The sequence below is a fragment of the Gekko japonicus genome, unplaced genomic scaffold (assembly GCF_001447785.1).
Source record: "Gekko japonicus isolate JY-2015 unplaced genomic scaffold, Gekko_japonicus_V1.1 scaffold715, whole genome shotgun sequence".
NCBI classification, from domain to species: domain Eukaryota; kingdom Metazoa; phylum Chordata; class Lepidosauria; order Squamata; family Gekkonidae; genus Gekko; species Gekko japonicus.
In genome coordinates this window covers 235845-261110 of record NW_015160856.1, presented here as the reverse complement: position 1 = coordinate 261110, position 25266 = coordinate 235845, and the positions used below count along the sequence as shown (strand labels likewise).

The 25266-nt window shown below is 45.5% G+C and overlaps 1 protein-coding gene across 1 annotated transcript in view; it reads left to right on the top strand.

Moving 5' to 3' along the window:
• The first annotated feature begins 31 nt into the window (after nt 1-31).
• Nucleotides 32-25266, top strand: part of BARX2 (BARX homeobox 2) — a 66702-nt gene continuing 41467 nt past the window's right edge. The window contains exon 1 of the mRNA XM_015421605.1: nt 32-252. Coding sequence (XP_015277091.1) covers nt 81-252 — 172 coding nt within the window. The 5' untranslated portion in view covers nt 32-80. The remainder of the gene's footprint in view (nt 253-25266) is intronic.

The window sequence follows — 25266 nt, the reverse complement described above, 5'->3', positions numbered from 1 at the left end:
TCCAACCGCCCCCCCGCGGGGTGCCCGAGGCCCCCCCCGCCCCGCCGGCCGCCCCGAGCGCGCCACGGGCTCCCCGGGCCATGCACTGCCAGGCCGAGATGCGGCAGCTGAAAGCAGCCAGGCGGCGCTACAAGACTTTCATGATCGACGAGATCCTGTCCCGGGAGACGTGCGATTACTTCGAGAAGCTCTCCCTCTACTCCGTCTGCCCCTCGCTCGTCGTCCGACCCAAGCCCCTCCACTCCTGCACCGGTAAGCGCCGCGGAGAGCCGGGAGGCGCGCGCGGGGTGTGTGTGTCTGTCTGGGCGTGTGGGTCTGTCTGTCTGTCTCTTCCCCGCCCCACTGCTGAGGCTCTGGGAGGTCGAGATTCCCTGATGCCCTTTGGAGATTCTCTGCCGGAGCTAAGGAACCGAATCCGTCCTGTGAAGCGCGTTTTGGAACGTGAGAAACAGAAGTCTCGCCTACCCGAGGAATGAATGAAGCCAGTTTTGTATGTTAGAGATCAGGGGCTGGCGGCCCCAGGGCCAAATCCAGACCTGGAGAAGGTGCCATTAACTCCCCGCTCAAGTTTTTGTCAAGGCAGATGCACACAAGAGAAGGTGTGCTCGCTCCGAGGTAGGCAAGAAAGGGACCTGCTTGACGGTCCAACGGTGCCTCTTCCTCAAAAATGGCCTTTCCGTAAAAATGGTTACTGACCCGGGTCACAAATTTCTGGTTGCCTTCACTTCTTGGCACCTTAGGCAAATGATTGGTTATAGTAGGTCAGTCCACTAACATTTGCCCCTAGAACTTGGATGTTCTTCTGTGAGGAAAAATCAGGCCACTGTTTGATACTTTGGAGCGCATATCCAAAGAGAAACAAGTGCCATTTCGCCCAGCCTATCTCTTGCTTCTTGACTCACATCAACAAAACAAACATTTGGGGAATAAGGACCTTACAAGTGGTAAAAGACACCCTACACTCAGGAAGGAATGGAGGTGTTGAGAGATTCATAGCCAATTCAATTCAAATACCTTTTATTGGCATACAATATTGGAAGCAGAGATTCATATTGATCCATAGTGATCCATCTCCCTTGCGGAGACCCAAAATGAGCGGTTGAAACTCTTACAGTGCAGGCACACACAAATTGCCTGGAAAATATCTTGGGGGTTGATTCTGTTCAGGGCGGAAGTCAAATGGTCTGTTTGAATGACACGTGGGCAGATACATGGAAGGTTGAGCCCTGAGTGGAGTGGACTGTGTGGAAAGAACCCTCAGCTGGGAAGTGTTGTTGAAGTGGGACAAATCAAGGAGGATCAAGTGGTGTTGCCTTCCCAGGGACATCTTCTAAGCCTGCTCTAGGAAACACCCTCTTTCCTGATCCTAAACACTGGAGAATATGTCTCTTCCCATTCTTGAGATGTGTGTGTTGGTGTGGTTTGGAATAAGGTCCATACCAGGACTGAGCTAGCACAGGGTGGGCAGACTGTCTCTAAGCATGGCTTCAGAAATTCCAGTACTTCTAGTGGATTCCTGATTTTGGTGTGTAGAGTCCTAGAATGTTGCACTTGCTATGAAATCCCCACTGAACTCCCTCATTGATCTTGGGGAAGTCCTTCTCTCATATGGTTGCTCTGAAGCTAAAATGAGATAACCCCAATCATGCCTCTGGGACCTCACTGGAAGAAAGTCCCATAATAATGTGCAGGTGGTTGGACTAGATGACCCTGGAGGTCCCTTCCAACTCTATGATTCTCTGATTCCAATAAAGAGTCCCTCAGGCTTCTGTACAATTTAAGACAATGGCAGCCTATTTCCATCCTAGGAAAGAAGTTTCCCCTGAGATCCTGTCAAGCAAAAGAGCTGTCAAAGGTTTGCATCTTTAGAGACTCCTGGTCACTAATGCAGGAGCTCAAAAGTGTACAGTTAAGGTCCGCGAATGAACATTTCTTGGATATAGATGGAGTACTCTCTGGAAGTAGCAAAACACAGACTGGGATCTCAAGTGTGTTAGGCTGTGTATGAATTTACTTTTATGATGAAACTTCATGGGCAGTTGTGATTCACCCCTGGGAAATATCCTGGCAGGTCAGGATCTGTGAACTCTGCAGGACCGAGAACTGGAGATGACGGAAAAAAATCTTGCAATCCATTTTTGTTGCACTAAGATATCATACAGAGAAGTGTGTGTGAGTGTATACATACATATCAATATAGACACAGAAGCCCAGTTCTGATTAAATTAAAAAAATTGTTTTTAAAAAGGTACAATTTGATCAGAATTAAATGATCTATAAAGTTACTTGGATAAATTATTAGGGACTGTTTTCAGCTTAGTGAAACTAGGACTTAATTTTTGTATCATTTAATGTATCATGTTAAGACTCATGCTTTCCTTCAGTTCTGTTTTTAGATTTCTAATTGGTTCTTCGACCCTAATCCTATTGTATAGTTCACTCAATACCCCCTCCGGCTGATTGTATTGACCCACTCCGTGTTATCTGCCTTGAGTTCAAGTGAGAACGGTGGACTATAAATGACATAAAATCAAATCAAAGAGTGAAGCACTGGGGAGTCCAAGGGGCGTGAGATATATGTGTCATTAGAAGTGACTGGACTTGGTTGGTTTATACCCACAGAGGACTTTTTGTTTGTACAGGGGATTCCCATTCAAAATGTTAATTTGCTCACAACACAGTCTGGGAATGCGGCTATAGCCACATCTATTTAGTTGGGAATTATCTAGGATTCCCACTGAAGGAAAACAAGGGTGGTAGTCAATGTTCCCTCTAAGCTGTGGAATCTTGTGAGCAAAAACTCTACTTTGTGAGCTACCGGCATTAAAGTTGTGAGCGAGTGATTTGTCTACTGCATAAATTAGTTTGCTCTGGAGCCCTCCTTCGTGAGCTAAGACAAAAATGTGTGAGCCGGAGGCTAAAAAACTATGAGCTAGCTCACCCTAACTCAGCTTAGAGGGAACACTGGTGGTAGTAGATTGTAGCCCCCCCCATGGCCCATGGATACTTCACCTGGTATCAGGTACTATTCTAGTTGCAGAGACATGTCACTCCACATGAGGAGAAGGGCCCATCCCTCCGAGGCCTTTTTGAATGCATTCCTTTTCATAGCATTTATAGCCCATTTTAAGATTCTGATGCATGATCTGTGTGCATGATTTATTGCTGTCACAGAGGACAATAGATGAGCATTGTGTTCATGTGGGTTTGGTACTAATTTCAGGCTGTTTGTTTTAATGGTATGGATGATATCGCGGTTGCTCAGCTGCACTCTGTTTCTCGGATAGGCTCTGATGTTTTAACTCCCTCTGAACTTAAAAAAGACACCACAAACAATGAGATACTGGACAAAGTCACCGACCTTACAGTGAGGATGAACTGTTTGAGCTGTTGGGTTGGATAACTGAGTAGACAGCCCATGGCTGGTTTTCTCTCTCCCTCCTCCCCCAGGCAGCTTCTAAATTCAGCCTTCCTATAGCAATTAGTACCCGGATCTGGATAGCCAGGTTAGCTCTATCTCATCAGATCTTGGCTGCTAAGCAGGATTGGACTTGGTTAATGTTTGGATGGGAGACCACTGCGAAGAATGTAGGCAGGCAGTGGCAAACCACCTCCAAATGCCTCTTGCCTTGAAAACCCTATGGGGTCCCTGTAAGTCGGTTGATGACAGAAAGAAAGAATTAGTAGCAAAACTCTAATTGATTTCTTTGAGAGAAAACGTTGTGTCTTTTGTCTCAGTTTTATAAAGCAGATGTTTTACTGCTCGGGACAACCAACTTTTCTGAATCATGAGTCATTTTTTATAAATACTTAATTCAACAGAAAGATGTGTTGCCATTTCAGGTCCTGTCACCGAGGGTTCTGCAGGTGAATGCTTTATTTGGTTTTACAGTTGCATTAAGGAAACAAAATCCTTCTAAAATTCCAGGAACCTAAGAAATAAACCTGATGGTGGCTACATTAATCTGTTAAATTAATATATACTTGTGCAAATGTACAAAAAAATAGGGACCATCAATTTGCATTAAAAATGCTTGAATGACATTCCTTTGAAAATTAAAAAGTGGTTTCAGTGGTTTATTAAGTGGCACCATCAACTCCTGTTTTGGCTTTTCTGGAAATCCATCTGTGCATCTTTCTGTTGATCTGCAGCATTGGCTTTATTTGATTTTGCTCCGATTCTGACCAATGGGTAGTAGCCAGAAAGGGAAAGGGATGTGTGCTTCAAAACCGAAGGCCCATTAAAGAAAATATTCCGGAGCATGCTGAGTTCATTTCCAAGCAGAAGCTTGCCAAACCTCCTGGCGAAACTTTCCCCAAATCTTCCTTACGACGTACAAAGACAAATACTCCCTTATAATGCAGTTCTAAGCCGAGTCACACCCTTTTAAGCCCATTGACGGCAGCGGGTGCAGACGAGTGTCGCTTTTCGGGATTGTACTGTTCGTGAAGGCATTTGCTCTTCGTTCTCTTCCTATTTTGTGTGGAACTCTTGCCCCATATAGAGGAGATTCAAAGGGGAATCATAGCAACCATCTGGTTGAATTCTGTCTAACCTGCCCGCAAACACATACACACACCTGTTCTATATGAGCAATTTGAAAGAAGATCTGCAGAGGTGGGGTAGAAATACAGTCTTCATACTATCACTTTTTTGTGTGCGTGTGGATGGAATCTTTAAATAAATAGGAATATTTTAATGAGTTGTGTCGAATATCACAAAGTTCTTTCACTATCGTCCTGGTCCCATGGCCTGCAGTTTTGTAAGCTGTAAGTGTGAGGTCATTTTGTAGTAACATGAGATGATTCACTTGCCGCTCATGGATGGTGCTGTTGTGAACGCTTACCCATTTCTGTTTGCTCAAGCCCTAATTCTGTCGGTGCTCAAAAAACAATAAATCAGTATTCCTCAGAAGTTGCTCCAGTAACCTCAGTTGTTCTTCGCCCTAGGTGGCTCTGGCCGAATTGGCTGCAGATTGGCAGCTGCTAGAATATAATTCTTAGAGCTGTCTATAATACGGAAAACTGTGGATTTGCTGGTGGGATTTCAAAACAACTCCTCACCAAATTATTACTAGCATTATTTTATACACGGATATTCATGTACATCGCAATTTCATGCATAAGCCAAAGAAGCAAAGAACCATTTTGTATCTCTATGAGCCTGTGATCTAAAGTTTGACCATGCAGAGAAAAGAGAGAGATATGGAAGGGTTAGTGAAGTGTGACTGTGAGAAACACAGTGATGGATTCTTAAAACTTCTGTGCAGTTAAATGAGGAACACTTCAAAACCATATATAAGCAAGAGAAGTATGTTAAAATTGTAATAAATGGGAGAGGTGACAGAAGGCAAGGGGAAGGAGAATGAGGTTGGTATAATATGGTATGATATATAATAAGCCTTACTAATGTCATAAAGGAGAGACAAAATTCCAAGGAAAGCAACTGTGATGTAACTACATTCCTAGAATTTCTTAAATTTTTAAATAATCTGTGTTTTGGAAGAGGGTTGATTTTAATGGTTTTATAATGTGATTTGATCATGCATGTTTTAAATTCTTAGCCGTTTTGGCGGTCCTTGTAAAGGAAGAAAAAGCAAGATACAGATTTTGTAAATCATTGTAATAATATAATGGAACGGTGGAACTGTGACTTGGAAAGCTCCGGCTGTAAAGACAAGCAATTGGATACTAAATGCTGGAAAAATAACCTGACTTCCCTTGCCATATCTGAGGGACAGTTTTGTTCCTGAGAGTGTAATCCTGGATTCTAGTGTGGCTTCTAGTGTGGATTCAAGAAGAGGTTTTTGAAGGAATGGAGAGGGGGGAAAGGACGTGGGGTTTTTTTTTGGGGGGGGGAGAGTTCCAGGTCAAAGGTGCAACTCGGCTACATAGTCTGCACCTTTCAAAGTCAAAGGTTTGGCCGAAAGTTTAAGCTTTACAATTAAAGCCTGGTCTTGGCTTTTGCCTTGATGGCGTGCTTGATATCTAAAGAGAGCGGAAACTAACAAGGCCTTTTTGTAATTAGAGCCGAATTCCCCAATGATTTCTGCATTCCTAAGGAGGCGCTGAGAAATTCGCAAGGGTGGTGCCCTAAATGAGTGTGGCATGAAATTATTTTTAAAAAGGCCTCCATATTTAACAACAGCAAATAGTCTGCATGATTTTCTGACTTCCAGAACTTAAATTACCTCCTTTGATCTCCTCCCATCCCAGGAAGCTGTGAGACAGGGGAAAAGGCCCAGCATAATTCTGCCCGAGCATGACCACCCATAATTGAGACGGTGCAAAGTTTGCCCAGCCAGATATGACAGGAGAGGCGGCTTCTCAAGCGCTTGAAACAATAATCTTCATAATTAATCACTTCATCTTTGCAGCTGTGCAGTTACAACAGATCTTTCCTCACTGCGGGGACTAAGATCTCCTTCTATTTGTGTTGGCCGGAGTGGCGACCATCTTTTTTGCTTAATCTTGAGAGTCTTAGTATTAGGGTCAGATGGGCCTACCTAATATTCTCAGAGATCCCATTGCAGCTGGATCGAGATAAGATGGCTACAGACTTATAACCTAAACAGCCCAGCAATCTAACACCGTCCCTTTATGAAAGAGTAGACATGTTAAAAGAAGAAGAGGAGATTGGATTTATACCCCCCTTCACTTGGAGTCTCAGAGCAATTTACAAACTCCTTTCCCTTCCCCTCCCCACAACAGACACCCTGGCCCCAGTCACACGGAGCATTTGCCCCGCTGAAGGCACGGGAGTCCCGCGGAGTATCCGGGTGTGATCACACGGGAACATCTGGGAGGCGTAGCACTCCCGTGGTGAACCCGTGGCAAGCCGCCGAAGCCGCACAGTAAAAAACTAGCACACCGCATGTACTAGCAAACGCTTTGCCACGGGCCGCCTATGGAAGCCTCCCGGTGTGATTGTGCCGGTGCGCGGCTTCCTCCCCCGTCATCCTCTTTGCTGCGGGGAAGCCGCCATCACGTCTGATCACAAAATAGCACATCAGAATCTGACGGCGCAAATAGCTGCACTCCCCCCCCTGTGTTTTCCGGCACGTCTGGCCGGGACCCCTGTGAGGAGGGGGGGCTGAGAGAGCTCTTTCCAGAACTGTCCTTGAGAAAACAGCTCTGACAGAACTATGGCTTGCCCAAGGTCATCCAGCAGGTGCAAGTGGAGTGGGGAATCAAACCTGGTTCTCCCAGATTAGAGTCTAGGCACTTAACCACTACACCAAACTGGCTCTTAACCACTACACCGAAAAGGCACAGGCCACTCGGATCACCAGGTCTCTCAATGCCATTTTGCATCTGTCCAGGTGTTTGCCACACTCCTAAGCGTTTCCATATTAGTTTTACCTCTGCAGTGCTCAGATCTTGACTCATACAGTCCAGTTCCTAGCCCTGAGGGTTGCACAGCAAAACATGAGACTATGTCTTCAGCATTTAAGAGCCCATGTGGCATAGTGGTTAAGAGTGTCAGACCAGTATCTGGGAGACCCAGGTTCGAATTCCCACTCATGCCATGGAAGCTGGCTGGGTGACCTTGGGCCAGTCCCACTGTCTCAGCCTAGCCTACCTCACAGGAGTGTTGTGAGGTTAAAATAGAGGAGAATGACGTGAATCACTTTGAGTCCCCATTGGGGAGAAAGACAGGGTAGAAAGGAATGAAATAAATAAATTTAGAAAAGGATCAGGATTTAGGACTCAAAAGATCAAGAATGAAACAAATACCCCAAAGCATCCAAAAGTGTGTACTAAAAGGGGTAGCATTCTGTCCAATTATTGAAATGGCTCTCCCAGAAGCATATTTCTGTTCAGTTTGAAAGCTTGTGTGTTCCTGATTGGCCTTCTGAAACATACTGGCATTTTCCTATGATTTCAGTGGAATGACTTCACAAGTATAGGTTCATATGACAATTGTAATGTGTGAACTAGGCAACTAGGCCAGCAGCCATTCTTTCAATTGCATCAGCGGGGGGCGGCGGGATTTTCTGCTATCCGTACCTTTTTAGGAAAAAGACTGGGACTGCTTGAATATGTAACTGACTATGTAAAGTGTTTATCTGCGTACCCATGCAGGGTTGAAATGAGAGGGCGGTTACTTCATGCCACTGTTCCAAATTTCCAAGAGGAATCTGTCTGGCCACTGTTGGAGTGAGGGTGCTGGACTAGACGGGCCTTTGATCCAGCTGGGCTCCTCTTACGTTCTTGTCTCAGAGCATTTATACCCCGCCCTTCACTCAGCGTCTCAGAGCAGCTTACAAACTCTTTTCCCTTCCCCTCCCCACAACAGACACCCACTGAGGTAAGTAGGGCTGAGAGAACTCTGACATAAACTGTTGTTTGCAAGAACACCTCTGACAGAACTATGGCTTGCCCAAGGTCATCCAGCAGCTGCGAGTGGAGGAGTGGGGAATCAAACCCGGTTCTCCCAGATTAGAGTCCGCACACTTAACTGGGTTGGGAAATCCTTGAAGACTTAGGGATGAAGCCTGGGGAGGGGAGGGACCTCAGCAGGGTATAGTGCCACAAAGTCCACCCTCCAAAGCAGCCATTTTCTACAGGGGAACAGATCTCTGTCATCTGGAGACCAGTTGTAGTTTCGGGAGATCTCCAGGTACCATCTGAAGGATGGCAACTCTACAACTATTTACTAGGCTTGCCAAGTCCCCCCGGGGGGCGGGGAAAACCCCACCCCCGGGGCCCGTTCCCTGCCACCGCCGGATGAGGCCCCGGGGGGAACTCCACCCCGACGTGCACGTCACCAGGAAGTGTCGCGACCACGCCGGGCACGCTGGAGGCGGGGCCACGGTCATCCGAGGGAAAACTGTATGGTTTTCCCTTGGATGGTTGTGGCCTCGCCCCCAGCATGCCCGGCATGGTCACATCACTTCCTGGTGACGTGGATGCGGCGCGTGTGCGTGTGCTCCAGGATTGACTCGGAAGTCCCCCGCTTCAGGACGAGGTACAACTTGGCAACCCTACTATTTACTACGGGAATTTATCTCTATTGACATCTTGTCTCAAAAACAATGGCACGTTTTTGTGTGGACAGACCTTGTAAGACCCATACAGTTAGCAAAATACCTCTGTTTACATTGATGGCTTAAATCAACCAGGAAATTTCCTGGTGGGCCTCTGCTCTAGAGGCTCGCTGGTGGCCAGAAACAAGGAAAACAAAGCTCTGGCAACTCTGCTAGAGCCTCACGGGGCAAGAGAGCCAGCGTGCTATAGTGGTGGTCAGAAGGTCAGATCAGAATCTGAGAAAACCAGGTTTGAATCCCCACTCCGTCATGGGAGCTTGCCAGGTGACTTTGGGCCAGTCACTCTCTCTCGGCCTAACCTACCTCACAGGGTTGTTGCGAGTATAAAGGGAAGGGAAGGAGAATGATTTAATCCACTTGGGGTCCCCGTTGGGGAGATTGGTGGGATATAAAAGCAGTAAATTAATAAATTTGACAATCAGCAATGGTCATTGGTGTCAGTTCACCGACTGTCTTTTCCCATACTGCTGGCAGTTTTCAGGGACTGAATACCCATTTTTTGCATGGCTGAGCGGAGGGACCCTTGCAGCACTAGCTTGTAGCACTGTAGGGGATATTCAGCTTAGATTGTTCCAGAGCCATCTTTCCTTCCTAGTCTGCTCCTGCTTGCAAAGAAGAGATATATTAAGGCCCCGGTCACACGGGCCGGAAAATGCGGGGGGAAGCGTGGCTGTTTGCCTCAGAGCAAAATAACGCACGGCCGCCCGATCACACATCCCATCGAGGTCCCGTGGTTAGGGCGTGAGGTGCCGATCACACGGCTATCCTGCAGCGTGGCAAAGAAGTGGCGCGGCGCGATCAGACCAGCAATCGCTAGGCGCCGCTTCTGTGGCAAACAGGAATATTTTTTTCTCACCAAAAGGTGAGCATGTGCATGAACATTTGTGCACATCCTTTGAAGACTTTAAAAAAAAAAAAAACTAACCGGTTTGAGACAGGATTAGGACGGGACGCGATCAGATGCCCGCCCTTGCCCCGCATTTTCTGGAAACTAGTACATTGTAAGTACTAGTTTTTTACTCCGTATCTTCGGCACAAAGCCACGGGTTAGTCACGGGTGCACTACACTTCCCAGATGTTGCAGTGTGATCACGCCTGGAAAATCCGCCTATCATCCGTGTCTTTAGCGCAGCAAATGCTCCGTGTGAACGGGGCCTAAGACAGAGGATTATTCTACTAAACATTCTTACAGCCGGATTCACCACTAGGTTGGGTTGCACTGTTCAGTTGATTTGATGGCACACTGACATCGACGGGAATAAATGGATTAAAAACTTGGGTTAACGTTTTCATGCACGGAGCCTCAGTATCTCTCCTATGTCCATTTCTCTTTGAGTATTGAGCAGGGTAAGAAGGGCATAGTTTGCTATTTTATTTGCTATTTTATTTTTGATTTTACCTTAAAAGGTTTTTCGTTATTATTGTTAAGTGTTAACTATGAGGAAAGGTGGATAATGGATATAAATGCTAACAAAGAAAGAAAGAAATTAAGAAATTGTGAGTCGACCTGATAATAGTCCCGTCAGCTTTACTACCCATGCTCACAAGTGTTGCATCAACACTGCAGAACCCCACTGCCAATTTTTCAGCATGCACAACCAATCACATGTTGGGTTGCCAGGTCCCCCCTGGCCACTGGTGGGGGATGAGGGGGCAGGATAGCCAGATCCAGGTTGGGAAATGCCTGGAGATTTGGGGATGGAGCCTGGGGAGGACAGGGACCTCAGTGGGGTACAGTGCCATGAAGCCCACCCACCAAACCATCCATTTTTTCCAGGGGAACAGATCTGTTTAGTCTGGAGATGAGCTGTAATGCCAGGGGGTCCCCAGGTTCCACCTGGAGGCTGGCATCCCTAAATTTCAGCGATCCCCACCCACAATATCCTGTCCTTTTGTGCTGCGAAGAGTCAGGCTGGCCCCACCTAGCAGGCAGATCAGATAGAGATGGACGCATTTCTCAAATCAAAGTGGAAACCAAAGGGGTGTGTGTTCCTCTCATACATCTCTGTGCTCGCTCCCACACTCTGCATCCAAACTTTGCTCTGCATCCAAACTTTGCTCTGAACCTCAATGCCAGATGTCATTGGGGGAAGCCTAGTCAGGTAGGGTAACTACAAGCACTTTTATGTTCCATATTTTATTTTATTTTAAAACCACAATTCAGGAGAAATGATTTCTGGTGCAACACTAACACAAGCAGCCACCCTGTGCACATGGCCATATTATAGATTTGGTGTAGTGGTTAAGTGTGCAGACTCTAATCTGGGAGAACCGGGTTCGATTCCCCACTCCTCCACATGCAGCTGCTGGATGACCTTGGGCAAGCCATAGTTCTGTCAGAGATGTTCTTGAAAAAGAACAGTTTCTGTCAGAGTTCTTTCAGCCCCACCTACCTCACAGGGTGTCTGTTGTGGGGAGGGGAAGGGAAAGGAGTTTGTAAGCCGCTCTGAGACTCCGAGTGAAGGGCAGGGTATAAATCCAATCTCCTCCTCTTCCTCTTCCTCTTCTTCTTCTTCTTCTTCTTCATTTTGAGGAGATAAGATCACCTAATGGCTTCATAACAGAGGTGCAATTTGAACCTGGAGCCTCCTGCCTCTCAGCTTAGCCTTTTGGCCCCTGCAATGCAAAGACAGGCCCATAAATACATCAATCTGTCGGGCAGCCTATTAGCAGGGCCTCAGTATCTGAAGTGAAAATTCGAAATATTACCCTTCCCCTCTTAATGTTAAAAATGACACACCAAAGAAATAGGGGTTAGAGGCATGGAAATAAATTGGCACGCATCCTCCTGGAACCTGCGACCCAGAAAATCTGTCACTTCACCTTGTGGTAAGGTTGGCCCAGTTCAGGGATGCCAGTCTCCAGGTGGGGCTTGGAGGATCCCCCGGAATTACAGCTCATCTCCAGACTACAGAGATCAGTTCCCTTGGAGAAAATGGATGCTTGGGGGAGGGGGGTTTGGACTCTACAGCATTGTATCCCACTGTGGTCGCTGTCCTCCCCCGGGGTCCACCCCGAAATCTCCAGGAGTTTCCCAACCAGGAGCTGGCAATGGTACCTCCCCATCCCCCACGGGTGGCCACAGGAGACCTGGCAACCGTTATTAGCTATGTTGTATGTATCTCCTCAAAAGTGAAAATGGGAGAAGCATCCTCTTATCAGAGTCCTTTCTGCCTGGGGACCACCACCACAACAAGGGCTTCATAGCCTGAGCTACAACAGCCTTTGAAAATGTAGACACTTAGGAGAGGTTATGAGGTTATACAATAGAAATGTGAGCTTTGATACTTCTAAGCTTCAATGGGGCCTGTCAGCCCTGTGGAAAACAAGGAGAGGAAACTGATTTATGATATTATAAAACAGTCCAGTTGTTGTATCGGTGACCCCACAGCACCACATGGAATTCCATGGCCGGGGGGCGGGATGAGGACGAAAGAGTCCCGGCATGGAATATCTAGCTCCGTTTTAAATTTGATCTGGGACACTGAAAAGTATGCAGACGGAGAGCGATTTCAGCTAAGCATACCTTTATTTAGTTCAGGACAAAGACGAAGGGACCAGCTCGCAGGCTGGTTATATATGTTCAGAATGGAGTGGTGGGAAAGGGGGAGGGGACTGGATAGAGCAGATATCAAAGTCTGGAGGAATACGAGATACCCTTCTGTCCAGAGCTTATTATCTGAAACGTAACAGCTGTATTAATCCACTTAAGCCAAACAAACACAATATTGCGGGTAATACCTTTTATCAGGCTAATTTACACCTGAATCCTGGAAGGCTGTGCCTTGCCCAGTCACACAGTGAACTGCTGTTGGGTTGCGGGCTAGAAATGCAGTTTCCGCCACAAAGTATATTTGTTCGGAAGAAAAATGAGATGGCATTTCACATTTTAAAAATTAGAACTTAGGTGGAACGATACACTGATCTCTTTCTGAAACAAAAATCAGTTGATAACTTACTGATGGGCATATTTAATAATGTTGCTTTTTAACAATAGGCTTCCATAGAGCTATTTTCTTATTTCTTGTGTATTTATTATGTAGATTCTAATGTAAAGAAGAAAAGTGCAAAGTTAATTCACAATAGTGGCAATTGGTTTGGGGCTAATAGGGGTCTGCCACCAAAAACAATAGTGTTTCTGTACCAGCTTCTCCTTTCTCTGCCATAACATCTTTGCATTTTCTCAGCTCATGTTGTAAATTTTATCTTCTACCCTCAGTGTCAATGGCTGCCACTTGTGGGGCGATGGAAACCCACAATGTGGTGATTCCATATCATGTGTATCTCTAGATGTTGCAATATGGGGCTGCCATTTTCTGCAGCAGCTCTGTGGTGACACTATCTGATTTTCCCAGGATCCCTTCTGGTAAATGCAGTGCATTTGTCTGGCAGTCCACTCCCATTTTGGGAGTCCTGTCTCATGTTGTATTCCAGTTGCAGGTTTTGCGAGGCTAAATTTAGCACCTTAGTCTGGAGTCATCTTAAATCCAAAAAACCCGAAATAGATGCTATCCAGAGACACTCAGAGGAATGTTTTGTAACTCCTTCCTCCTTAGAAACCCTTCCTCCTCTGCTTTTACCAAGGTTTTAAATCTTCTTTGTTGTATTTTCATTAATCCAATTGCCCATATTTCCACCTACTTACACTTAGTCAGAAATGCAAAGAAGCCATCTGCTATGAGGATTATTACAGGTTACCTGTGAGGCGGAATCAGGAGAGGAATACAAAATTGATTATAGCAGCGGCTTAATAATGATAGAACAATGGCCTGGATCCAATAGCATTAAGATAATTCACATGCACTTAAGTTTTCTTAAGAAGAGGGCGGCAATTTTTGCTACCTCCCCTCTCCTCCTGCTGTGCAGTCCCCATACAAAATTGATTATAGCAGCGGCTTAATAATGATAGAACAATGGCCTGGATCCAATAGCATTAAGATAATTCACATGCACTTAAGTTTTCTTAAGAAGAGGGCGGCAATTTTTGCTACCTCCCCTCTCCTCCTGCTGTGCAGTCCCCACACTGGTCCACTGACACCCCCCCACAAGTTAAGGGTTCTAATTGGGCTGTGTGGGGAAGGAGTCTGCGTAATTTCCAACCTCTTTTAAAGACAATATAAGGGCACTTAAGTTTCCTTAATTGTGTGGCTGGATCCAGGCCACTGTGTGGGAGGTGCATAACTATAGTTTCTTCATTTACGTTGTGAAAAACAAGAAGAGATATTGCGGTTAGATTTAAAAAGAAAAAAGATTAGAACAATTGTAAAGAAAGGAAAACAGCCTCAATGAATCATTCATAAGCTTATAGAAAGGTGTTGAGAGCTCTGTTGTCATAGAATCATCTAATATGCTGTTTTTTTAAAAATTACCCATCCAATATTAAACATGCAGACAAATGTTGTGCGTGTTTCCAGAAGTAAATCCCACTCAGTTCCATAGACCTTGGCAAGAGTGAAGAGTGATAAGATTGCTGTTAATAATAACAGTGTTTATAAGTATATAAACAGTGTGTCACAGAGATAACACAGTAACACTTGTCAAAAAATGAAGTTTGCATAGACGTACAGAATGCTAGATACTGTAAATCTTCACATCTTTTACATGGGAACTCTAAGGTTGCAATCACACACAATAAATAATCTACTTTCAATCCACTTTCAGTGCACTTTCGAACTGGATTTTACTGTGTGAACTGGCAAATTAAGCCAAACAAACACAATATTGCGGGTAATACCTTTTATCAGGCTAATTTACACCTGAATCCTGGAAGGCTGTGCCTTGCCCAGTCACACAGTGAACTGCTGTTGGGTTGCGGGCTAGAAATGCAGTTTCCGCCACAAAGTATATTTGTTCGGAAGAAAAATGAGATGGCATTTCACATTTTAAAAATTAGAACTTAGGTGGAACGATACACTGATCTCTTTCTGAAACAAAAATCAGTTGATAACTTACTGATGGGCATATTTAATAATGTTGCTTTTTAACAATAGGCTTCCATAGAGCTATTTTCTTATTTCTTGTGTATTTATTATGTAGATTCTAATGTAAAGAAGAAAAGTGCAAAGTTAATTCACAATAGTGGCAATTGGTTTGGGGCTAATAGGGGTCTGCCACCAAAAACAATAGTGTTTCTGTACCAGCCTCTCCTTTCTCTGCCATAACATCTTTGCATTTTCTCAGCTCATGTTGTAAATTTTATCTTCTACCCTCAGTGTCAATGGCTGCCACTTGTGGGGCGATGGAAACCCACAATGTGGTGATTCCAATCATGCATAATCTCTAGATGTTGCAATATGGGGCTGCCATTTTCTGCAGCAGCTCTGTGGTGACACTATCTGATTTTCCCAGGATCCCTTCTGGTAAATACAGTGCATTTGTCTGGCAGTCCACTCCCATTTTGGGAGTCCTGTCTCATGTTGTATTCCAGTTGCAGGTTTTGCGAGGCTAAATTTAGCACCTTAGTCTGGAGTCATCTTAAATCCAAAAAACCCGAAATAGATGCTATCCAGAGACACTCAGAGGAATGTTTTGTAACTCCTTCCTCCTTAGAAACCCTTCCTCCTCTGCTTTTACCAAGGTTTTAAATCTTCTTTGTTGTATTTTCATTAATCCAATTGCCCATATTTCCACCTACTTACACTTAGTCAGAAATGCAAAGAAGCCATCTGCTATGAGGATTATTACAGGTTACCTGTGAGGCGGAATCAGGAGAGGAATACAAAATTGATTATAGCAGCGGCTTAGTAATGATAGAACAATGGCCTGGATCCAATAGCATTAAGATAATTCACATGCACTTAAGTTTTCTTAAGAAGAGGGCGGCAATTTTTGCTACCTCCCCTCTCCTCCTGCTGTGCAGTCCCCCCACTGGTCCACTGACACCCCCCACACACACAAGTTAAGGGTTCTAAGTGGGCTGTGTGGGGAAGGAGTCTGCGTAATTTCCAACCTCTTTTAAAGACAATATAAGGGCACTTAAGTTTCCTTAATTGTGTGGCTGGATCCAGGCCACTGTGTGGGAGGTGCATAACTATAGTTTCTTCATTTACGTTGTGAAAAACAAGAAGAGATATTGCGGTTAGATTTAAAAAGAAAAAAGATTAGAACAATTGTAAAGAAAGGAAAACAGCCTCAATGAATCATTCATAAGCTTATAGAAAGGTGTTGAGAGCTCTGTTGTCATAGAATCATCTAATATGCTGTTTTTTTAAAAATTACCCATCCAATATTAAACATGCAGACAAATGTTGTGCGTGTTTCCAGAAGTAAATCCCACTCAGTTCCATAGACCTTGGCAAGAGTGAAGAGTGATAAGATTGCTGTTAATAATAACAGTGTTTATAAGTATATAAACAGTGTGTCACAGAGATAACACAGTAACACTTGTCAAAAAATGAAGTTTGCATAGACGTACAGAATGCTAGATACTGTAAATCTTCACATCTTTTACATGGGAACTCTAAGGTTGCAATCACACACAATAAATAATCTACTTTCAATCCACTTTCAGTGCACTTTCCAACTGGATTTTACTGTGAGAACTGGCAAAATCCAGTTGGAAAGTACTTTGAAAGAGGATTGGAAGAGGATTATTTAGTGTCTGTGACCATAGCTGAAGTGGTGATGTAATTTCCATGCCAGCGAGAACTTCTTCTAAGTCCGTGGAAGTCAATGGGCTAAGAGGAACATTTATTTATTATTTATTTAAAACATTTATGTGCCGCCTTTCCACTCAAGTAGGATTCCCAAAATGGCAAGCATCAAAACGGCAAGGCAAGAAAACAGGACTTAAAATGCAACTATATTTAAAACAACTAAACATGTGTGTAAAGTGCTGTCACGTCTCAGCGGACCTACGGGGTGCATACACACACACTAAATAACACACTTTCAACCCACTCTCCATGTACTTTGCATCTGGGTTTTACTGTATGAAATGTCAGAATCCACTTGCAATCAGACGCTGAAGTGGATTGAAATTGCGGTCTTTAGCATGTGTGAAAGTGCCTGTGGTGTCTGCAGCAAGAGGCTTTTAAGGCAAGAGAGAGGCAGAGGTGGTCTGCCATCACCTCCCTCTCTTCCTTGATGGCCCCATCACTTCAGCGATCTGATGAGATTGGGCTATACTAGGCTACTTTCTCTCCCAAAATAATTAAATAACTCAATAAAACCATATAAATGCACAGAACAATATGAACAGGGAGGTCTGCCATCAGGGTCAATAACAGTTAGTAATTAAATGCCCTCCTCCAAAGGTCTTCACCCACTGGTGGAAGGAGGGTTACCAGCAATGTTCCCTATAAGCTATGGAGCCCTGTGAGCAAAAATTCTACTTTGTGAGCTACTGGCATTAACATTGTGAGGAGGAGATTTGGCTGCTGCATAAATTAGTTTGCTCTGGAGCCATCCTTCCTGGGCTATGACAAAAATGTGTGAGCTGGAGGCTAAAAAACTGTGGGCTAGCTCACACTAACTCAGCTTAGAGGGAACACTGGTTACCAGATGCCCTCTTTTTAGAGGCTGTGTCACCTTTTTTGGTGTCCTTCCTCTTTTGGGCTCTTTAAAAAAAAACTGATGAAAATGTCCTCTTCTGGGGTTGGAATAGGGTTGCCTGCTTTTACACCTGATCTGACAGAGATCAGTTCCCCTGAAGAAAATGACAACTTGAAAGGGTGGACTCTGTGGCCTTGTACCATGCTGAGGTCCCTCCCCAAACCCCACCCTCTCCTGGATCCACCCCCAAAGTCTCCAGTTATTTTCCAACCCAGAGCTGGCAACCCTAGGTTGGAAGGTTAGGAATATTCTGAGTTAGTAGCAATTATCACAGCTTCCAGGTGGTGCCTGCCCATATAAAGGCTTATACACCCATATAAGGACATATAAGGCTTATAAAAGCCTTCAGAGCCCACTCTGGGAGCTCAGTCAAGTCGGGCCACCTGACTCGACTGAGCTCCCAGACTGAGCTCCAAAGGCTTATAAAGGCCTTCAGAGCTCACTCGGGCCGGCCTGACCCGGAGGTGGGCTCTGAAGGCATTTAAATGTCTTCAGGGCTCGCTTCCAGGTGAGGCCATTCTACAAACTCAAAAACCCAATGAACCATTCAGGAAACAGAGAAGCTGGTGTTAGTTCGTGGTTCACCGAAACTGAGTTTGATTAAATGAACCACGAGCCCCAATGAACCACCATTTCCCCGGTTTGTGCCCATCCCTAGTAGGGGTGTTTAAAATGAGATTTGTCATAGTGATCCCTTGTTTGAAGTAGTCAGTCGGGAAATACGGCCTCTTTTTTGTTTCTCAAAATATGGTAACTCTAGTGGAAGAGGAAAACAGATAAATCTCCCTGAGGAGGCCATTCTTCATATTTATTTATTTATTATTTTCAATTTATATCCCACCTTGCCGGGACAAACTAGCTCAAGGTGGCGTACATGGGTAAAATACAATAAAATAATACACGGGTTAAAAGGCAATAGAACAATCAATGCACTAAAAGTTGTTGTTGTTCAGTCGCAGTCGAGTCCGACTCTTTGCGACCCCATGGACTAGATTCCGCCAGGCCCTCCTGTCTTCCACTGTCCTCTGAAGTTTGCGTCGCTCTGGCAATGGGGCTGTTTGGAGCCCCATTGTCAGAGCGACGCGTAGCATCATGTCCTGGCGACGGCAGGTGCAACGCGTCTTGCCATCCCCATGGCACAGATTCTGCGAAGACATACAATCCCCCACCGCGACTTGGCAACCCTAACTAAAATTCACATATACAGCGTAAAGTGCAAATAAAGACAATGCAGCTGATGGTGGCTTCAATAACAATCTAATGGTAGAAGGCGGTGTCCAACGGTGTATTATAAGGGCATGTTCCGGTGACTCGGCAGTGGCGGCTCCTGATCGAAGGCCTGGTGGAAGAGCTCCATTTTACAGGCCCTGCGGAATTCTGAAGCCGAGAAGGCCCTTTCTCGGGCTGCTACCCATCAAGCCTCAGATGGTGGAGGCATGAAACGGCACCTCCAAAAATGACCAGATTGGTCGAGCAGGGTCATATGGGCGTGGGCAGCCCTTAACTCTGCTTAGGTTTAAGCATCTTAATTTTAATTTAAGAAACCCATGGCACAAAGATATTTCCAATAAAATAATATTACTGTTGTGTCGATACCATCTCACAAGATATTAAATGCATGTTGTGGGACATATTCCTTGTTACTTTTTCAGTGCTCCACAACTCTTTAAGCAATTACTGTATGATTTTAAGAGCACTTGTGGCCCATGAAGAAGGTGGTCCAGCTGCAGAAACAGACACTGCCTCTTCCCAAAGAGGCAAGGAGGCAGAGGCTACACTGATGCCCAAACCACTCATCTTGCAGGCCAGAAGAGGCAGCCAGTCTCTCCCTCTTTCTGAAGACGCCCTGTTCCTCCGGTTTCTCAGACAGGGCCGCCAGCAGCAGTGGCTTACTTGTTGCCTTTTCAGCACTGCTGCCAGCCAGGTCTGAGTCAACAGCCCTTGTAGGGCAGCACTGCAGGAATTGCTTGGCTCGTAACTGGGCAGCGTTGGCTCAGGAAGAGAGAACAGGTGAGCCAGTTCTCTCACTACAGTCTGGATCTGAGCCATGCGGCCCCAGTGGTCCAGTGCTGCTGGGGCTAAGTTCTGGTTGCCTCCAGGTGGAGCCTTAGCATTCACCCAGAATCACATCTGATCTCCATACTACAGAGATCAATTCCAGGGAGGAAATGGCAGCTTTGCAAGGTGGACTCTATGGTATCAGCTGCTCTGTGGTATCAGCTGCTCTGTGGTATCAGCTGCCCTTGCCAAACTCCACTCATCCCAGGCTTCACCTTTCCAATCTCAAGGAATTTCCCAACCTGGATCTGGCAACCCTAGTAGCTTGCTGGGAGAGAGAAACCTGCTAGGTACTTTCCCAGTAAGTTAAAGGGCTGGTCTGCCTGAATGTGAGCCACGGTCTGATCAAAATCAGTCTTGGACAAGTAGATTGAGGTGGAGCAAGGTCAGCTTGGTAGACTCCGGAAACACATTCTCTCTGCTCCTGACACCTGCTCCTTTGTGAAGTTCTCATTATTGGGATGTTTGGTTAGTATTGCCCAGTCACAGAAGCGCAGTAAATCAATTTCCCAAGGAGTATATTGCAAAAAAGGTTTTTCAGTATACAGATTGAAAAATTCATTTCCCTCTTGAGAGTTCCAGTACCACTTTTTTTCTTTTCTTTTCTTAAAAGAAGTCCTGGTTGGGGGAACCCTTTGCTTCAAAAAAGTGTTTAGTTCTCCAATGTGGAGAATAGATGGTGAAAGAGTTAGGAAAATGGCCCTGTTTTCTTGTAAACCTCTTTATCACCTCTGCTTGAAGAACACCTGTAATAAAGTAGGTAGTGTCTACTTCAAGGAAAACTATTTAGATGTAGAGATTGGATGAGGCCATTTATTTGGTGTACTACATCAGTAATTTATCAGGGCAGTTCTGACAATGATATGTTAATGTCTCAACAACCTGTTTATTTCATAATTAAATGATTAAAATGAAAGATGATCGGCGCAGGGACTGAAGCCGTCGAAAACACATTCCTTGTTTTGTTTCTTTGATCACAAAAGGATCGGATTATTGTGGTTTCTTAGGGGGGGGGAAACGTGCTTGTTTCTGGTTTCAAAGCTTGCGAAAACAATTGTGTATGTGCAATATGGGGGCGTGAAAATGAATTTTATTTGATTAATTGAAATCCAATCTGCTTTTCAGAGTTGATGATGAATAAAAGTAATTAATAGCAACAATTCTGGTAATAATAATAATAGTTCTGAGTTCACACATGCATACTGAGCCCTTGATTACTACACACCCTTAAGTATATGTGGCTAATTTCAGGTGGGCGGCTTTGCTGGTCTGCAGTAGGAGAGCGTGATTTGAGCCCAGTAGCACCTTAAAGACCAAAAAGATCTCCAGGGCAGAAGCTTTCAAGAGTCAAAGCTCAGATGTGATGAGACAGGCGAAGCACCTGACAAAGGAAGCTTAGCCTTTCAAAAGCTTCTGCCAGGATCCCCTACCTTTTTGAGCCTGTCGGCACCTTTGAAATTCTGGCACAAGGTGTTGAGCACAACCACAAAATTAGGGTTTCCAGCTCTGGGTTGGGAAATACCTGGAGGCTTTGGGGGTGGATCCAGGAGAGGGCGGGGTTTGGGGAGGGGAGGGGCCTCAGCATGGTACAGTGCCACAGAGTCCACCCTTCGGAGCAGCCATTTTCTCCAGGGGAGCTGATCTCCGTCAGCTGGAGATCAGTTGTAGTAAAAGCGGGAGATCCACAGGGCCCCCCCTGGAGGCTGGCAACCCTGCACAAAATGGCTGCTGCAGGAGGCGGTGCCAGCCCCAAAATGACTGCCGTAGCTTCCCTTCAGTCACACACTGAAGATTTTCATTTTGTGGTGGCCGCTTCCCCCAAAGCAATGTTTTTAAAAAATCTGCACGGCAAATCAAATCTCCAGTGGTCAGTCAGAAGCCTTCCTGGGCAAAAGCCATCCCTAGCCCCTCCCACTTTCTAAAAACACTTGGTGGGCACCAGGAAAGGTGTCGATGGGTGCCAATCGAGGTCCCCTGGCTTATCTTGTTGCTCTTTAGGGTGCTACTAGGCTTGAGTCTTGCTCTTGTATCTGTGCAATACCAGACTCTTCAGGTACATTGGGATGGACCATGTATATTTTGTGCACAGAGAAGTCCATCAGTGGCTATTAGCCACAAGGTAAAGATAGGAACTTGGTGGACCTCCTGATGGCCCATGGGTTTTGGCCACAGTGTGACACAGAGTGTTGGACTCTGGTGGGCCATTGGCCTGATCCAGCATTGGCTTATCTTATGTTCTTATGGAAGTGCAAATTTTCTGCCTCTCATCTTCCACCAAAGCTCAAAATACCGCCTGGAAGGCTGCTGTTGCAGGCCCCCCCCCCCCCCAAGAAGAGCAGCATGAAGGGAAGCTGGCAACAATCACTCCACACCCTCGCACACAGCGAGCTCTTTGACAGGACCCAACCCAATGGTGGCAGTTCACGTGTGCAGCTGTGAGTCACCGGTTGCAAGGTGTTGGAGGGACGACCCATTGATGGGAATCAATCCCTACCTGCTGATTCAGCTGTGTGTGGTTTACTAAGTGATGAGCCTTCTCCTTTTCTGCTACTCAAGGAATTCATGCCGAATGCTCCTGGAGGTTTCTCATGAATGGAAACCTGCTGGCAGGGAACCTAAACGGTAATGGATTTATGGCAGGGGGTCCCCCAACCTTTTTGAGCTGTGGGCACCTTTGGATTCTGACATGGCCACAAAATGGCTGCCATTGAGGCAGAGCCAGACACAAAATGGCTGCTGGTGCTTACTTTCAGTCATGCAGTGAAGATCCTTGTGCTGTGGTGGCAGCTGCTGCCAAAGCAACATTTTTTAAAATCTGTGCAGCCAATCAAATCTCCAATGGCCTGGTGGAAGCCTTGATGGCTAAAAGTCCCACCTGGCCCAACCCCCTTCCTAAAAACTGTTGGTGGGCACCAAGAAGTATGCCAGCCTGCATCATGCCCTCCACAGTGGGGATCCCTGATTTATAGCATTTGACAAAAAAGGGCAAAGCGTTGACTGTTTAGGTCAAAGGTTCCCCATGGGGTTCCCGTGGGGTTCCCGTGGGCATCATGGCACCTGCTAACACCTTTCCTGGTCCCCACCAACAGTTTTTAGGAAAGGGGTGGGGCCAGGTGGGTCTCCTGCCCAGCAGGGCTTCTGATTGGCTATTGGAGATCTGACTGGCCGGGCAGATTTAAATGATGTTGCTGGGGAGCAGCTGCCACCACATGACTGGTTAGATTCTCTCTCTCTCGCTTCTCTTTCCCAGTGTATTTTTTTAAAAGTTACTCCTCTTGTCCCCTGCACTGGGCTTCACTTGTGTGCAGGGGTGCGTGTTTGCCTTCTGCTGCAGCCATTTTGTGGTTGACTCCACCTCCTCTTGTGGCCATTTTTGTGGTTGCACCCACTGCCCTTGATCAGAATTCCAAAGGTGTCCACAGGCTCAAAAAGGTTAGGGACATATGGTTTAGGTCAGCCATTTGTTGAGGAACACTTAATGCAAGGTGTTTCAGAGGCTCTAGAAATCACAACCTTCCTTTGTGCAGGTATGGGGAATGGTAGCTCTCTTGAATGGTAGCTCACACTTGGAGCAGGTGTGCCACATTGGATCTGGTGCTGGGTTTGAACAAGCAAGCCCAAACTCAAATCTTTGCATAGCTGTACATCTTGCTACCAATGCTCCCTCTAAGCTGTGGAGTCTTGTGAGGAAAACTTCTACTTTGTGAGCTACTAGCATTAAAGTTGTGAGCAAGCGATTTGGCTATTGCATAAATTAGTTTGCTCCAGAGCCATCCTTCCTGAGCTAAGACAAAAATGTGTGAGCCGGAGGCTAAAAAACTGTGAGCTAGCTCACACTAAGCTTAGAGGGAACACTGCTTGCTACAGGTCCTTGTTTTTATTGTTATACAGGTCCTTGTTTTATTGTTGTCCAATTTCTTGCTACAGGTCCTTGTTTTTATTATTAGTAGTACTTAACTGTCTAATTTCCTAGTAATGTTGTGTTTAGGATAACTATGGAACATCACAATGCAAGGCATAGAAGTTTGAGCTAAATATGGAATGTAAGAGTATGACCCTTGGTCCTTCAAGTCCAGTGGTCTCTCCCCAAGATCCCAGTTTGGGAAAGAGCTGCGATAAGTACAGTGAAGCACTCAATACACTTGAAAACTGCTACACAAATAATGTGATTTTTCTTGATAAAGATGCAGTGAATTTGGGCAAAAAGCTAAAAGAAGCAAGAAAAAACTGGCTTCAGACACCAGCCAGATAAAAACCTTTCCAGAGAGTTTTCAAGACCTCCTGTTAGCTTTTAAATTAGGGTGCAAATGCGTGACCTCCTTGGACCACGGTTGATCTGTAATTATCATGGATTTGTGAAACACAGTGAGTGAAACACATGATTTGCATGCCTAAGTTGCTAGATGCAATCTCTAGCATCTACACTTAAAGGATCTCAGGTGACAGGAAAGACATTTTTCTGCTTGTGATCCTGGAAAACTACTACCCGTCGGAGTAGATGGAATGGAGTTAGATCACCCAACGGTTTGAGTCGGTGGCTGTCTCGTACACTGATGCCTCTCGCAGAGTCCTCTCCTTCCATAATGACTCTCAACAAAGCACTGATCGAGTAATTCAGTTCCAGCAACACTTGCCCAAGAGCATGCTGCAAGGCTCAGGGCTGAGCCAAGGTTTAAGGCAACGCCATCAGTTGTTGAGTACGTGCTTTGACACATGTCTAAAACCCAGTGTTGCAAGAGTTATTGATTGGAAACTTTATGTGGGTTATTCAGGGGTGTGTAATAGAGAGACAGGGTTTGATGGGCTGTGTTCCGGGTGGTGACATGTTGACTTGATAGGGCAAGGTGCACACGCACTCTCACACACAAACACTGTTCCTCAGCATCAAGTATAGATTTGTCCGACTTTAATCCCCTGTGCATTCATGCAAATAGCATCCATGGTCTTCATAAAACAGCAATCAGAAGGCTCTTCCGGTGAATTGGATGCCAGTTCAGCTGGGGATCCTGGAGTGTTGGGTTTTTTTGGTCATCTTCTGGGCTTGGAACAGGGGTCAATGGGGTTGTGGGGGGAAGTATTTGTGAATTTCTTGCATTGTGCTGGGGGTTCGACTAGATGACCTTGGAGGTCCCTTCTATGATTCATAGAATCATAGAGTTGGAAGGGACCTCCATTCTATGATTCTATGATTCGACGACCATCTAGCCAGCATCCACACAGGAGGCACTCTGGACTCCCATGAACTGGCCTGCCATCTTATTCTGAATTGGTATTAAACTGGATTTAAATGGTATATTTTAATATTGCTTTTACTGTGAGATGACCTGTCATGACCCGCCCTGAGCCCGCTTGTGGGGGAAGGTGGGATATCAATCAGACAAACAAACAAGTAGGTCAAAGACGATTAGTGCACTTTGCAAACTGTCACAGAGGCCCATTCTGCATCTAGCATTGGCTCTATTGTTTTGCCAAACCCACACTGGAACAGAAAAAGATGGGGCTCAAAACCACATTCAGATACCCCCTACTGACTGCAGAGTCACCCCTGAATGGCCATAAAATGGTCGTAAATCTATGCAGGTGGCACCATAAAACCGAGAGATCA